The sequence below is a fragment of the Salvelinus sp. IW2-2015 genome, linkage group LG5 (genome assembly GCF_002910315.2).
Source record: "Salvelinus sp. IW2-2015 linkage group LG5, ASM291031v2, whole genome shotgun sequence".
NCBI lineage: Eukaryota > Metazoa > Chordata > Actinopteri > Salmoniformes > Salmonidae > Salvelinus > Salvelinus sp. IW2-2015.
The window spans coordinates 1,684,322-1,700,598 of record NC_036844.1 but is presented as its reverse complement, the minus strand read 5'-3'; the positions used below and the strand labels follow the sequence as shown (position 1 = coordinate 1,700,598).

At 45.9% G+C, this 16,277-nt stretch overlaps 1 protein-coding gene and 1 non-coding gene across 3 annotated transcripts in view; both read left to right on the top strand.

Annotated features, from left to right (window-relative positions):
* Positions 1-8,324: 8,324 nt before the first annotated feature.
* On the top strand, positions 8,325-8,449 carry LOC111964551 (small nucleolar RNA SNORA84). The gene has a single exon (XR_002877407.1). It is a non-coding gene; the product is annotated as a small nucleolar RNA SNORA84 (small nucleolar RNA).
* Positions 8,450-12,413: 3,964 nt separating this feature from the next.
* Positions 12,414-16,277, top strand: part of LOC111963777 (spectrin alpha chain, non-erythrocytic 1) — a 40,711-nt gene continuing 36,847 nt past the window's right edge. For both annotated transcript variants that reach the window (XM_023987281.1, XM_023987280.1), the window contains exons 1-9: positions 12,414-12,690; positions 12,833-13,132; positions 13,360-13,495; positions 13,627-13,728; positions 13,849-13,986; positions 14,099-14,209; positions 14,300-14,377; positions 14,532-14,687; positions 14,937-15,141. In XM_023987281.1, coding sequence (XP_023843049.1) covers positions 12,416-12,690; positions 12,833-13,132; positions 13,360-13,495; positions 13,627-13,728; positions 13,849-13,986; positions 14,099-14,209; positions 14,300-14,377; positions 14,532-14,687; positions 14,937-15,141 — 1,501 coding nt within the window. In that variant the 5' untranslated portion in view covers positions 12,414-12,415. The remainder of the gene's footprint in view (positions 12,691-12,832; positions 13,133-13,359; positions 13,496-13,626; positions 13,729-13,848; positions 13,987-14,098; positions 14,210-14,299; positions 14,378-14,531; positions 14,688-14,936; positions 15,142-16,277) is intronic.

Sequence of the window (16,277 nt, the reverse complement as noted above, 5' to 3'; positions counted from 1 at the left end):
AAGCAGGACGTACCAGTGACTCCCTCAATACGGAAGTGGTCAGATGACGCTGATGCTACGCTACAGAACTGTTTTGCTTGMACAGACTGGAATATGTTCCGGGATTCATCCAATTGCATTGAGGAGTATACCACCTCAGTCACCGGCTTCATCAAGAAGTACATTGACGATGTYGTCCCCACGGTGACCATATGTACACATCCCAACTAGAAGCCATGGATTACAGGCAACATCTGCACTGAGCTAAAGGCTAGAGCTGCCTCTCAAGGAGTGGGGGACTAATCCGGACACTTATAAGAAATCCCGCTATGCCCTCAAATGAACCACCAAACAGGCAAAGCRTCAATACAGGACTAAGATTGAATCCTACTACACCGGCTCTGATGCTCGTCGGATGTGGCAGGACTTGCAAACTATTACTGACTACAAAGGGAAACCCAGCCGCGAGCTGCCCAGTGACACGAGCCTACCAGACAGGGTAAATACCTTTTTTTTTTATGCTCGCTTCGAGGCAAGCAACACTAAAGCATGCATGAGAGCRCCAGCTGTTCCGGACGACTGTGAYCATGCTCTYCGTAGCCGATGTGAGCAAGACCTTTAAACAGGTCAACATTCACAAGGCAGCGGGGCCAGACGGATTACCAGGAYGTGTACTCAGAGCATGCACGGACCAACTGGCAAGTGTCTTCACTGACATTTTCAACCTCTACCTGACCAAGTCTGTAATACCTACATGTTTCAAGCAGACCACCATAGTCCCTGTTCCCAAGAACGCCTAACCTGCYTAAATGACTACTGCCCCGAAGCACTCAGGTCGGTAGCCATRAAGTGCTTTGAAGGCTGTTCATGGCTCACAACACCATAATGCCGGAAACCCTAGACCCACTCCAATTCGCATACTGCCCCAACAGATCCACAGATGACTCAATTTCAATCGCACTCCACACTGCCCTTTCCMACCTGGATAAAAGGAACTCCTACGTGAGAATGCTGTTCMTTGACTACAGCTCAGCRTTCAACACCATAGTGCCSACAAAGCTCATCACTAATCTAAGGACCCTGGGACTAAACACCTCCCTCTGCACTGGATCCTGGACTTCCTGACGGGCTGCCCCCRGGTGGTAAGGGTAGGCAACAACACATCCACCACGCTGATCCTCAACATGGGGGCCCCTCAGGTGTGCGTGCTCAGTCCCCTCCTGTACTCCCTGTTCACCCATGACTGCGTGACCAAGCACGACTCCAACACCGTCAAGTTTGCTGACGACACAACGGTGGTAGGCCTGATCACCGTCAACGATAAGACGGCCTATAGGGAGGAGGTCAGAGACCTGGCAGTGTGGTGCCTGGACAACAACCTCTCCCTCAACGTGAGCAAAACGAAGGAGTTGATCGTGAACTACAGGAAAAGGAGGGCCGGACACGCCCCCATTCACATTGACGGGGCTGTAGTGGAGCGGGTCGAGAGTTTCAAGTTCCTTGGTGTCCAACAAACTATCATGGTCCAAACACACCAAGACAGTCGTTTAGAGGGCACGAGGAGACGGAAAAGATTTGGCATGGGTCCCAAGATCCTCAAAGTGCTACAGCTGCACCATCGAGAGCATTCTGACTGGTTGCATCACCGCTTGGTATGGCAACTGTTTGGCATCCGACCGTAATGCGCTGTGTAGGGTAGTGTGTACAGCCCAGTACAACACTGGGGCTAAGCTTCCTCCCAGTAAGATCTCTATACTAGGAGGTGTCAATGGAAGGCCCAAAAAATTGTCAAAGACTCCAGTCACCCAAGTCAGACTTTTCTCTCTGCTACCGCTCGGCAAGCGGTACCGGAGCGCCAAGTCTAGGTCCAAAAGGCTCCTTAACAGCTTCTACCCACCCCAAGTCATAAGACTGCTGAACAATTAATCAAATTGCCATCTGAAGTATTTGTATTGTTKTTACACTGCTGCTTCTCACTGTTAATATCTATGCATAGTCACTTTACCCCTACCTAAATGTACAAATTACCTCGACTAATCTGTACCCCTGCATATTTACTCAGTACCGGTACCCCCTGTATATAGCCTCGTTATTGTTATTTCATTGTAACTTTTAAAAAAACCATTTAATTTAGTAAATATTTTCTTAACTCTATTTTCTTAACTGCATTGGGMTTGTAAGCATTTCACTCTAAGGTCTACCTACACCTGTTGTATTCGGCGCATGTGACAAATAMAATTTGATTTGCAATGAAAAACACAGAAGTTGAATGCACCTCTGCTAAATKACTGAAGGGGAGGACTGAGGGAACGAAGAGGCTTCTAGAGAACCTTGAAACAGCTAAGATTACATAACGCTTCAAGTGTGCCGGCCTGTGCTTGAGTACTGACATAATGTCTTTGTTTTTCAAAAGATGTCTTATGAACTTGGTACTGAAGTGGCAATTTAGCCTAGCTACCAGTGTCAGTATTTAACCCATACATCTCTCCTGGTATCTAGGCCTATAGTTAGCAAGACGATCATGTGGTCTAGTACTGTGTGTTTAGTGGCCTCACCACAACAGGATGTGGGTCCACCACCTCAATAAACAACCTCTSTATGTGTACAGTAGGCCAGTCCTAAACACTGTTAGTTTGAAGTCTTAACCACCATGGAGCGTTTTTAAAATAAATTGCTGCTTGCACGGTTTAGAAATCAGGTGGTTGGACTTTGACTAACCTATCGCCATGCGGATGGAATTTGTGCATGGTGTTTCTCATAGTCTCCTCCTCTTAACACTAAAATGGAATGTGCTTGTTGGAGAGAGAGCAAGGGTTACATAAACAGTGAGCTTCTAGGAAGTCTTCCGCTCTGCTGTTTAGTAGTGGTGTGTGGGAGGTGGTTGAGGGAGTTGAGGAGGGAAAGTGTCATAGAGAGGGAGGTGGTAGATGGTGTTGGTGTTATCTACCATTCACACCATTCGGARTCGAGTGCTATCTGCTATTGCAGAAGCACTGTGCTAGAGGGCCTTCTGGCGGTCGAAGATACAACCTGTACTATGAAATGGCCTCCTCCCTCCACAAGTTAATTCATGTAAATCGATAAATACTACCAAATGTATTTTGGTCTGTAATGTAACCATTTACTTGACACCTGGAACTGCACACAGATTCAATTGACTTTTAAGCCACTCGTCRAGAGGCCAAACTCTTTGCAGGTTGTGTGTTTTCAAGTTTACACCAAAGCAGCGAATTTTACAGATATTGTTTTGCGTCACTCCTTCTACAATAACGTTGGCGCATTGTGTCAAAGAGCAGCACAGTCTCTCCCAGAAGAGACCGGTGCCCCAAAGACACATGTTCCAAAGGCTGTTTTCTCATTGGTCCAGAGAGCTGTCCCTCAGCACAGTTAGCAGACTAGTCAAGAAGTGTGTGCATTTATACTCTCAGGCAGATATCAGAGCAGAAYGGGTCGCGGTTAGCTAAATTCTGGGATGATTTAAGCCATCAGTGAATTGGGACTGATGTGGGGGGGATATTAACTAGTCGGTTGGTTTTTTACAGAAAATGGGCCAATGTAGAGAGGCTAGTAATCAGCTTAGTCAGACTCTTGTTGTTTTTCACAATCTAGTCAGTTATTTCTGCCATTTCTATCTCTATGTAGCTGTATTTGTTTCGATGGCAGTGGCAATGCACTCCCAAGAGCTATTCAGAACAATCACCAGTTTCCTATGTTAGCGCTGGTGGTGTCTCCTCCGTGGGTTAGCTTAATGGTGTGATGGATGGATGGAGGTTGTTTTGGGAGAAATGGAATCAGGCAACAAACTGGTCTGTTGTGTGTTGAGGAGAGCTAGCCAGCCCAGAAGCCCCTTTGTGGACCAGACCAGGCAGTTTTTCCTGGATCTGCTGAATGGAAAGCCACCATACTGCTGACACCACTAATCCTACTGTCAGATATGGACCATTTCACTCTTTCACCTTCCATCTATTTCTCATCCCTCTTTCTCTCGGTCTGAATGGGAGCTGTGCTGGCTGTGCTCTAACAGTGGGCCTCTCATCTGGTCTAGCAGTCGTCCCCCGTCCCCATTTGACTGATTGACTGTCAGTGATATTTTGTCTTTGTCTCTCTGTGTGTTCCCCTTTGCTCATGGTGTTCACTGACAGATCAATGTTCTGTCCCTCCTTAATGTGATATGTTGACAATAAACAGAATTCAGTGAAACGTGAATCCTAATTACTTTCRTTGTCTTATTCATGTCTGTTGTGAGACACCATATCTGTATCTTTAATTATGGAAGCAGTTGAGAACAAGCTGGAAGTAAAATGGTTAAGACTATTTATTTTGAGAATGTCTTAAGCCAGTGTATGAAAGCGGTATGAGATGGTCTATTGGAACTGGGTGAGAGATTCATGCTCACACAGTCCTGACCTGAGATGAAGGGGGCTGTGAGTTTTCTAGCTATGGTGTTCAGCTGGACTGGCCTCCCTCCACCATGGCCTGGTCAGGGTGTATAAGAGGTCACAGTGACCTGATAAGCCACAGTGTAGGTAACGCCGCCCTGAGAAAGACTCCAGATTTAGGGCTGGGGCGACATAGAATGAATTTGAATTTACAGTACCAGTCAAAAGTTTAGAGACACCTACTCATTCAAGGGTTTTTCTTAAATAGTAAAAGTTTCTACATTGTAGAATAGTGATGACGTAAAAAAAGTGTTACCTGTTAGTGATCCCTTCGCGCGCCAATCCCTTTAGCGGGATCGATTTGACARCATCCAGTGAAATTGCAGAGCGCCAAATTCAAACTACAGAAATATMAATATTCAAGATYCACGAAAATATARGTGTAATACATCAAAATAAAGCTTAACTTCTTGTTAATCCAGCCGCAGTGTCAGATTTCAAAAAGGCTTTATGGCGAAAGCAGACCATGCGATTATCTGACAACAGCGCCCCGCATACAAACACATGAAAATCATTTTCAACCAGGCAGGTGGCGACACAAAAGTCAGAAATAACGATATAATAAAYGCCTTACCTTTGAAGATCTTCTGTTGGYACTCCAAAATGTCCCAGAAACATCACAAATGGTCCTTTTGTTCGATAATGTCCTTCTTTATATCCCCAAAATGTCAATTTATTTGGCACGTTTGATTMAAAAATAAACTGGTTCCAACTCGCCCAACATGACTACAAAGTATCTAATAAGTTACTTGTAAACTTGGTCCAAACATTTCAAACAACGTTCCTAATCCAACCTCGGGTATCCTAAAACAAAAATAATCAATACAATTTAAGACGGGGTAAACTGTTTCCWATACCGGATAAAAACAACGTGAAGCGCGTTCCAGTTCACACGCACCAAACAGTAGAGTCCACATGGAGTGACACTTACAAAGAACAGCCAYGCTTCTTCATTTCTCAAAAGAAAAACATCAACCAATTACTAACGACTGTTGACATCTAGTGGAAGCCATAGGAACTGCAACCAGGTTCCTATTAAATASGGCTTCTTATAGAAAACCATTAGGAAATACTATGACCTCAATTTTTTCCCCCCCTGGATGGTTTGTCCTCAGGGTTTTGCCTGCCAAATCAGTTCTGTTATACTCACATACATTATTGTAACAGTTTTAGAAACTTCAGTGTTTTCCATCCAATGCTACCTTGCTATAATTATATGCATATCCTAGCTTCTGGGCCTGAGTAACAGGCAGTTTACTTTGGGCACGCTTTTCATCCGGACGTGAAAATACTGCCCCCTATCCCTAAGAAGTAAAAAAATAATTTAAAAAATCTAAATATATTTGAGATTCTTCAAAGTAGCCACTCTTTGCCTTGATGACAGCTTTGCACACTCTTGGCATTCTCTCAACCAGCTTCATGACATAGTCACCTGAAATGCATTTCAATTAACAGGTGTGCCTTAAGTTAATTTGCGGATTTTTTTCCTTAATGCGTTTGATCCAATCAGTTGTGTTGTGACAAGGTAGGGTTGGTATACAGATAGTCCTATTTGGTAAAAGACCATGTCCATATTATGCAAAAAAAAGCTCAAAAAGCAGAAACGACAGTCCATCATTACTTTAAGACGTGAAGGTCAGACAATCCTGAAAATATCAAGAACTTTGAAAGTTTCTTCAAGTGCAGTCACAAAAACCATCAAGCACTATGATGAAACTGGCTCTCATGAGGACCGCCACAGGAAAGGAAGACCCAGAGTTACTTCTGCTGCTGAGGATAAGTTCACGACGAAGCCTACAAGGTACGGTTGGAACCAATGTTTCTTAGCTAGCTACTTTAGCTAGCTACTTTACAGTGGTATACTTTAGCTAGTTAGCTAGCTACTTTTTATAAATGGGGTTTCAATGCTCACATGGCTTTCTCCTAGACTGCTACGAGATCCCATTAGGATGCAGTACCACCGTGACCACACAGATTCTTATTCACAGTACTCTGGCCAAATAGCAACACGTTCCTTACACCATCTCTCTGCTCTCTCTGTTGTCCCCAGGACCGTCCAACCTGCAGGGCAAGGTCCAGAAGCACCAGGCCTTCGAGGCGGAGCTGTCAGCCAACCAGAGCCGCATCGATGCTCTGCAGAAGTCTGGCCAGGAGCTCCTAGACGGGAAGCACTACGCCGCCGACGGAGGTGTCTGTACGCATGGACGAGGTCAGCTCCCAGTGGAAGAAGCTGCTGGAGGCCACCGAACTCAAAGGTGGAGACGACGAGAGTGGAGGAGAGGTGAAAGTTCGGATGAAGTGTGTGGCTATTATTATAGCCGATCGCCATTTTGTGTTTCCCTCAAGTGGAGGTAGTACAACAAATGCGGCAATGCTAGTGAATAGACGCGGTAAAAGGTCAATGGAATGCAGATCGTGGAGGATATATGAAGGACGCCAAGATTGGTGCACATTCAACAAGTCTGATCTAACAAAGTGTTATTTGTCAAATCCGTCGTGATTGATGCCTTGTAACACGCCCACAATGTGGTTATTAAAATCTGGTTTGGATATATTTGGCTGGTTTTATCTGCATAACATTTTAGAAGTAGTCACTTTTCAGGTTTAGAAGAAGTGACTGCTAAATGCTAACACTCGTTCGTATAGCTGGTAGCATAGGTAGCTAAGCTCTTAAGAGTGTTCGGCAGTAACCGAACGTTTGCTGGTTCGAATCCCCGAGCTGGCAAGGTGGAAATCTGCCATTCTTCCCTTGAGCAAGGCAGTTAACCTCCATTAACAACTGCTCCCCGGGTGCCGGTGACATGGATGTCGATTTAAGGCAGCCCCCCGCACCTCTCTGTATTCAGAGCGGTTGGGTTAAATGCAGGAGACCCATTTTTGTTGAATGCATTCAGTTGTGCAACTGACTAGGTATCCCTCTTTCCCATAGCTAGCTTAGAGAAATCGGTGGTGGTAAGTCGCTTTTAACTAATGCAGTTGATTGGTGACGATGACATGAACATGTATTGGGGTTGACATCCATACAAGCATTTACTCCGATTGTTACCTCATATTGTGAAATACACATATTAACAATAGCCTATATGTAGGCTCATTTTTCTGGGGGGGCAATGAGGAGATTTGGATCTTTCCCCACACATTTCCATGGCATTTACATTATTTTGACGAGTTTCATTGACTTCTACCGCATCTATTGGAGAGTAAGCGTTTCAAAGTGAAGGTGCTTTTGTTATCTTGTAATGTGGCTAGCTGTTAGTTACTAGACAAGGTCATTTTGGTGCCCAAGATTTGAAACGAAACCTTTGAATCCGTTTAAGGAGGAAGGGTATTTCTATCTTAATTTCAACACTCCTAACCTCTCCTCACAATGCTCTTCCTCTCCCCAGGCATAAGCTGCGCGAGGCAACCAGCAGCAGCAGTTCAACAGAAACGTGGAGGACATTGAGCTGTGGCTGTATGAGGTCGAGGGCCACTGGCGTCAGATGACTAGGCAAGGATCTGACCAGCGTCCGAACCTGCAGAAGAAGCATGCCCTGCTGGGAGGCTGACGTGGCTGCCCACCAGGTAAAGGGCTTGTTTGACATTGCCAGTCGACAGTGCAGGCAACTGCTGACTGATCTACACGTCGCCTTGCATCATATATAGCTCTTATTATAATTTGTAGGTCAGTAAGTCACAATTTACCCATGATGCACCACAGTTTTGATCTGCTCGAACGCGCTCAGTGACTTCCATATCACCACAAGATAACTGACTGACAGCTACCAGGTAACTGGAGAACAACATCACCAGTAAGCCTCCAGGTCAGATGTTTTCAGACCCAAAAGTGAACTACTTAGACACTGTTGCATTTACCTCTGGGACCAGCTGCTAGACAGTGTATTCTCTCATAAGAATCCCATCCATGCCTGGTGGTTTCAAGCGACAGCTGATCTGTGTGTCTTTGATTGTCAGGCACAAATAAACTCAGATTCTATGCATGGGAGCTGCCCACTCCAAGTAGCCTCCATAGCCTGGTTGCAGTGACATAATTATGGTCTATAATATTCAGGCATTCAAATAGTTGTGTTGACTTATGCGGTCTGGCTGCGCACAAGGTAGAACTGGCTGACTGACTTAAGGCGTCGGCATGATTTGGTTCGGCTGACACCTAGGCAGACTGAAATAAGTGTGCCGCAAACTCCCTTAAAATGACCTTCCCTTTAAAAACGAGAAAAAGCGTCAATAGTACTGTTTCTTCGTCTTGAGACGCCACAGCGTCTCATTCATTGACGTTTTTGGGAGAGGAGATCTTTGTCGCACATTTTACAGCTATGATGGGTATAGTATTTCTCAATTGAAAACAGTTGCATGAGAACGATTAGTCTATCGTTGAATGTCAACATGCTTCATTGAAGTATCCCTACTGTTGACAATCACCGACGAAGGGATGTAGACTTCTGCTACATACTTCGGCATCCCTCAAGAAAAAAAATGTAGTGTGCGAGAACAGCTGAGAAAACCCTTGCCGAAGACCAAAACGTCACAATGTCGTATGCTATATGCATGACCTGTTTCAGATCGGAAGCCTTAACTGCCACCAGGTAGTTAGTTGGCTGACTGACTTTCCTCTCTCTCCAGGACCGCATCGATGGCATCACCATTCAGGCGCGTCAGTTCCAGGAAGCCGGTCACTTTGACGGCGACAACATCAAGCGCAAGCAGGAGGCGCTGGTGGCGCGCTACGATGCCCTCCGCGACCCCATGGCCGCCCGCAAGCAGAAGCTGTCAGACTCCCTGCGGTTGCAGCAGCTCTTCAGGGACGTGGAGGACGAGGAGACTGGGTCCGGGAGAAGGAGCCAATCGCCGCCTCCACCAACCGGGGAAAAGACTGATCGGCGTCCAAAACTTGCTGAAGAAGCACCAGGCCCTGCAGGCGGAGATCGCCGGCCATGAGCCCCGCATCAAGGCCGTCACCCAGAAAGGAGAGGCTATGGTGGAGGAAGGTGAGTTGTTTCGTAGAACGTGCATAGGCCCTACTGTCACCTCTTTTCAACTGTTCACCTTTCACTATCTAGCAGGTTTGGGTCGATTTTAATTCAGTTATTATAGTTTACTTCCTGAATTGACTGAATTGAAACGAATTGTCCAAAACCCTTTCACCATGATGCCAATGGTGACTTTAAAACAGTTAGAGTTTAATGGCTGTGATAGGAGAAAACAGGATGGTTGAACATTGTAGTTACTCCACAATACTAATCTAATTGACAGAGTGAAAAAGGAAGCCTGTCCAAAAAAATGTATCCTGTTTGCAACAAGGCACTAAAAGTAATACATTCAAACATTTGTTAGGTTTGGGGAAAATCCAATACAAAACATTACTGAGTACCACTGTTCATATTTTTAAGCATAGTGGTGGCAGTATAATGTTTATGGTGTATGCTTGTAATTGTTAAGGACTGAGGAGTTTTTCAGGATAAAAAGAAACTGAACAGAACAAGCAGCATGGCGAAATTCTGGAGGAGAACCTGGTTCAGTCTGCTTTCATGGAGACACTGGAGAGGAATTCGCCTTTTTAGCAGGACAAAACCCTAAAACACAAGGGTAAATCTACACTGGAGTTGCTTACCAAGAAGACAGTGAATGTTCCTGAGTGACCGAGTTACAGTTTTGACTTAAATCTGCTTGAAAATCTATGGCAAGCAGTGGCGATTTTAGCATGTAAATCTTTGATGGGGCAATATATAAAAAAATTTTGATGCATGCCAGCAAATCCACTAAACATAATTAATTGCACTATAACGGTGACAAACGGTGGCCTACAAAATGTTAAGGCCTACATAAAGCTGTCCCAATAGCAAAGTCCCAACAGCAGTCCCAACAGCAGAGCTTTCTTTTTCAGCACCATGGAGTGAATCCTTACCACCGCTAACACTGGCTATCAGCGGAGCCTTGTCTGGCAGCGAAACAGTTATTAACCTCATTTATTGCCTTTAAAAAAAACATAGTTTATGCCTCTGACTTAAACAAATGTGGTTTTTACTGACAATTGAGATTGAGAGTTTTTTTTTTGTTCTTTTTACTATATACAGTGGGGAGAACAAGTATTTGATACACTGCCGATTTTGCCGATTTTCCTATTACAAAAGCATGTAGAGGTCTGTAATTTTTATCATAGGTACACTTCACTGTGAGAGACGGAATCTAAAACAAAATCCAGAAAATCACATTGTATGATTTTTAAGTAATTCATTTGCATTTTATTGCATGACATAAGTATTTGATCACCTCCCAACCAGTAAGAATTCCGTCTCTCACAGATCTGTTAGTTTTTCTTTAAGAAGCCCTCCTGTTCTCCACTCATTACCTGTATTAACTGCACTGTTTGACTCGTTACCTGTATAAAAGACACCTGTTCCACACACTCAATCAAACAGACTCCAACCTCTCCACAATGGCCAAGACCAGAGAGCTGTGTAAGGACATCAGGGATAAATTGTAGACCTGCACAAGGCTGGGATGGGCTACAGGCAATAGGCAAGCAGCTTGGTGAGAAGGCAACAACTGTTGCGCAATTATTAGAAAATAGAAGAAAATAGAAGAAGTTCAAGATGATGGTCAATCACCTCGGTCTGGGGCTCCATGCAAGATCTCACCTCGTGGGGCATCATGATCATGAGGAAGGTGAGGGACAGCAGAACTACACGGCAGGACCTGGTCAATGACCTGAAGAGAGCTGGGACACAGTCTCCAAGAAACCATTAGTACACACTACGCCGTCATGGATTAAAATCCTGCAGCGCACACCAAGGTCCCCTGCTCAAGCAGTGCGCATGTCCAGGCCCGTCTGAAGTTTGCCAATGACCATCTGGATGATCCAGAGGAGGAATGGGAAAGGTCATGGGTTGATGATTAAAAAATAGAGCTTTTTGGTCTAAACTCCACTCGCCGTGTTTGGAGGAAGAAGAAGGATGAGTACAACCCCAAGAAACACCATCCCAACCGTGAAGCATGGAGGTGGAAACATCATTCTTTGGGGATGCCTTTTCTGCAAAGGGGACAGGAGACTGCACCGTATTAAAGGGGGGATGGATGGGGCCATGTATTGCGAGATCTTAGCCCAACCCTCCTTCCCTCAGTAGAGCATTGATGATGGGTCGTGGCTGGGTCTTCCAGCATGACAACGACCCGAAACACACAGCCAGGGCAACTAAAGGAGTGGCTCCGTAAGAAGTATCTCAAGGTCCTGGAGTGGCCTAGCCAGTCTCCAGACCTGAACCCAATAGAAAATCTTTGGAGGGAGCTGAAAGTCGTATTGCCCAGCGACAGCCCCGAAACCTGAAGGATCTGGAGAAGGTCTGTATGGAGGAGTGGGCCAAAATCCTGCTGCAGTGTGTGCAAACCTGGTCAAGAACTACAGGAAACGTAATGATCTCTGTAATTGCAAACAAAGGATTCTGTACCAAATATTAAGTTCTGCTTTTCTGATGTATCAAAATATTGTCATGCACATAAAATGCTAATTAATTACTTAAAAATCATACAATGTGATTTTCGGGATTTTTGTTTTTAGATTCCGTCTCTCACAGTTGAAGTGTACCTATGATAAAAATTACAGACCTCTACATGACTTTGTAAGTAGGAAAATCTGCAAAATCGGCAGTGTAATCAAATACTTGTTCTCCCACTGTATATATGTGTATTATGTGTATATATATAATAGTGAAGAAATCTAAACTGAATAATTAACCAAAGAAGTGTTCCAACAAATCAACACACACACACACACACACACACACACACACACACACACACACATCTACTGGAGGCCATGGCCTAAACCATGTCTACAGGACCCTAATAGACAACATGGCCTTACCCTAAATCATGTCCAACAGGAGACCATTGCCATAGGACCCTAAAGACAACCTATCCTAAACATTAGCCTCCCTAAACCATGTGTACAGGATCCTACTAGATAACCTATCCTAATCCAAAGCCGTGTTTAACAGGAGGCCATGGCCACCTCGGAGGAGCTGGGCCAGGACTTGGAGCATGTGGAGGTGCTCCAGAAGAAGTTTGAGGAGTTCCAGACGGACCTGGCGGCTCACGAGGAGCGTGTGAACGAAGTGAACCAGCTAGCGGGCAAGCTGAGCCAGGAGTCTCACCCCGAGGCGGAGCTCATCGTCCGCAAGCAGGAGGAGGTGAACGCCGCCTGGCAGAGGCTCAAGGGCCTGGCGCAGCAGAGGCAGGGCAGGCTGTTTGGAGCCGCCGAGGTGCAGCGCTTCAACAGGTATGTCCAGGACGGACTGTTGTGTATGTTTGGGTGTGAGTGTTTTGGAGTGTGGGTGTCTGTGATAGAGAAGCCACAAAAGACCTGAGAGAATCAAGAAATGTTGATTTCTGACTGGGTGTATGTGCTATGTGGCCTCCAGGGATGTGGACGAGACCATCAGCTGGATCAAGGAGAAGGAGCAGCTCATGGCGTCCGATGACTTTGGCCGGGACCTGGCCAGCGTTCAGGCCCTGCTGCGCAAGCACGAGGGTCTGGAGAGAGACCTGGCTGCCCTGGAGGACAAGGTCAACACTCTGGGGGGAGAGGCTGAACGTCTGCAGCAGACCCATCCCCAGAACGCTTCCCAGATCCACCTGAAGAGGGACGAGCTCATCACCAACTGGGAGCAGATCCGCACGCTGGCCGCTGAGCGCCACGCCCACCTCAACGACTCCTACAGGTTGGTACCACTCTGGCTGCCCTAACAGCGAACACTGTAGCTTTACTGTGTCAACACCGTAACGATACTATGTCACTACCATACCGTTATTGTAACACCACTGTGCTCAACACAGCGACCACCCAACAATAGCATGGTCAAACAACTCCTATATCAGCCATTGGGCCCTGTTTAGTTGAAAGTATGTAGAACCCTCTCTGACTGTCTGTGTGTTTGSCCCCCTGCAGGCTGCAGCGCTACACTGCAGACTTCCGTGACCTGACCAGCTGGGTGACGGAGATGAAGGCCCTGATCAACGCTGACGAGCTGGCCAATGACGTGGCCGGAGCCGAGGCTCTCCTTGACCGCCACCAGGAGCACAAGGTACAGAAACACACTGAAATTAATTAACTTTATTTTAGCAGTTGAAAAGTACATTTTCTTAGATCTTCAATCGGTGATGCACGTTTTTCCTCCAGTGTTGCTGATGTTTACTGTGTGTGTGTGATCCTTAGGGTGAGATTGATGCCCATGAGGACAGCTTCAAAGCCACGGACGAAGCCGGTCAGGCCCTGCTCAACACCGGACACTACGCCTTAGAGGAGGTCAAGGAGAAGGTAGGACTGGTCTTTCTGTCTCCCGTTGTTTCTGTCCTTGGTTTTGGCTTCATACTTTTAACATGGATTTCCACACAGATTCATTGATCCTCCTTTTACCTTGTTTATTTTTATGTGTAGCTGGGTGTCCTGACTGAAGAGAAGGAGTCTCTGCTGGAGCTGTGGGAGGTGCGCAGGCAGCAGTACGAGCAGTGCATGGACCTGCARCTCTTCTACAGGGACACAGAGCAGGTCGACAACTGGATGAGCAAGCAAGAGGTATATCCATCCACACACAATAATAATAAACAATATACTCACCCAAAAATTATTCTCAAATGGTGGGGTGTGTGATCCTAATAAGTAAGTATGCTTTTTTGTGTATGTCCAGGCTTTCCTTCTGAACGAGGACCTTGGTGACTCTCTGGACAGCGTGGAGGCCTTGCTTAAGAAACACGAGGACTTTGAGAAGTCCCTCAGCGCCCAGGAGGAGAAGATCACTGTGAGTACCTGTCCTAGCCATAACCATAGATCTAGAATCCGCTTTCATTCCTCAAATCTTAAACTTAACCACTGACCTCTTTCTCTTTAGGCCCTGGATGAATTTGCCACCAAACTGATCCAGAACAACCACTATGCCAAGGAGGATGTTGCTACTCGTAGAGATGCTGTAAGTACAGACAGGAAACATTCTGCACATACACATGAATACGAWAAGGACCGTAATGTGTCCTATGTTTGCAGCACTTTGAACTCTGTCTGTTTATATCATATTCTGGGTGTTAGGGATGACATTTTATACACATCTGTGTTTCCCCCTGTAGCTGCTGAGCCGCCGCAACGCCCTGCACGAGCGTGCTCAGTCACGCCGCGCCGCTCTGGAGGACTCCTTCCACCTGCAGCAGTTCTTCCGTGACTCGGACGAACTCAAGAGCTGGATCAATGAGAAGATGAAGACGGCCACCGACGAAGCCTACAAGGTAYGGTTGGAACCAATGTTTCTTAGCTAGCTACTTTAGCTAGCTACTTTACAGTGGTATACTTTAGCTAGTTAGCTAGCTACTTTTATAATGGGGTTTCAATGCTCAACATGGCTTTCTCCTAGACTGCTACGAGATCCCATTAGGATGCAGTACCACCGTGAACCACACAGATTCTTATTCACAGTACTCTGGCCAAATAGCAACACGTTCCTTACACCATCTCTCTGCTCTCTCTGTTGTCCCCAGGACCCGTCCAACCTGCAGGGCAAGGTCCAGAAGCACCAGGCCTTCGAGGCGGAGCTGTCAGCCAACCAGAGCCGCATCGATGCTCTGCAGAAGTCTGGCCAGGAGCTCCTAGACGGGAAGCACTACGCCGCCGACGAGGTGTCTGTACGCATGGACGAGGTCAGCTCCCAGTGGAAGAAGCTGCTGGAGGCCACCGAACTCAAAGGTGAGACGACGAGAGTGGAGGAGAGGTGAAGTTCGGATGAAGTGTGTGGCTATTATTATAGCGATCGCCATTTTGTGTTTCCCTCAAGTGGAGGTAGTACAAAATGGCGGCAATGCTAGTGAATAGACGCGGTAAAAAGGTCAATGGAATGCAGATCGTGGAGGATATATGAAGGACGCCAGATTGGTGCACATTCAACAAGTCTGATCTAACAAAGTGSTTATTTGTCAAATCCGTCGTGATTGATGCCTTGTAACACGCCCACAATGTGGTTAYTAAAATCTGGTTTGGATATATTTGGCTGGTTTATCTGCATAACATTTTAGAAGTAGTCACTTTTCAGGTTTAGAAGAAGTGACTGCTAAATGCTAACACTCGTTCGTATAGCTGGTAGCATAGGTAGCTAAGCTCTTAAGAGTGTTCGGCCAGTAACCGAACGTTTGCTGGTTCGAATCCCCGAGCTGGCAAGGTGGAAAAATCTGCCATTCTTCCCTTGAGCAAGGCAGTTAACCTCCATTAACAACTGCTCCCCGGGTGCCGGTGACATGGATGTCGATTTAAGGCAGCCCCCCGCACCTCTCTGATTCAGAGCGGTTGGGTTAAATGCAGGAGACCCATTTTTGGTTGAATGCATTCAGTTGTGCAACTGACTAGGTATCCCTCTTTCCCATAGCTAGCTTAGAGAAATCGGTGGTGGTAAGTCGCTTTTAACTAATGCAGTTGATTGGTGACGATGACATGAACATGTATTGGGGTTGACATCCATACAAGCATTATACTCCGATTGTTACCTCATATTGTGAAATACACATATTAACAATAGCCTATATGTAGGCTCATTTTTCTGGGGGGGCAATGAGGAGATTTGGGATCTTTCCCACACACATTTCCATGGCATTTACATTATTTTGRACGAGTTTCATTGACTTCTACCGCATCTATTGGAGAGTARCGTTTCAAAGTGAAGGTGCTTTTGTTATCTTGTAATGTGGCTAGCTGTTAGTTACTAGACAAGGTCATTTTGGTGCCCCAAGATTTGAAACAGAACCTTTGAATCCGTTTAAGGAGGAAGGGTATTTCTATCTTAATTTCAACCACTCCTAAACCTCTCCTCACCATGCTCTCCTCTCCCCCAG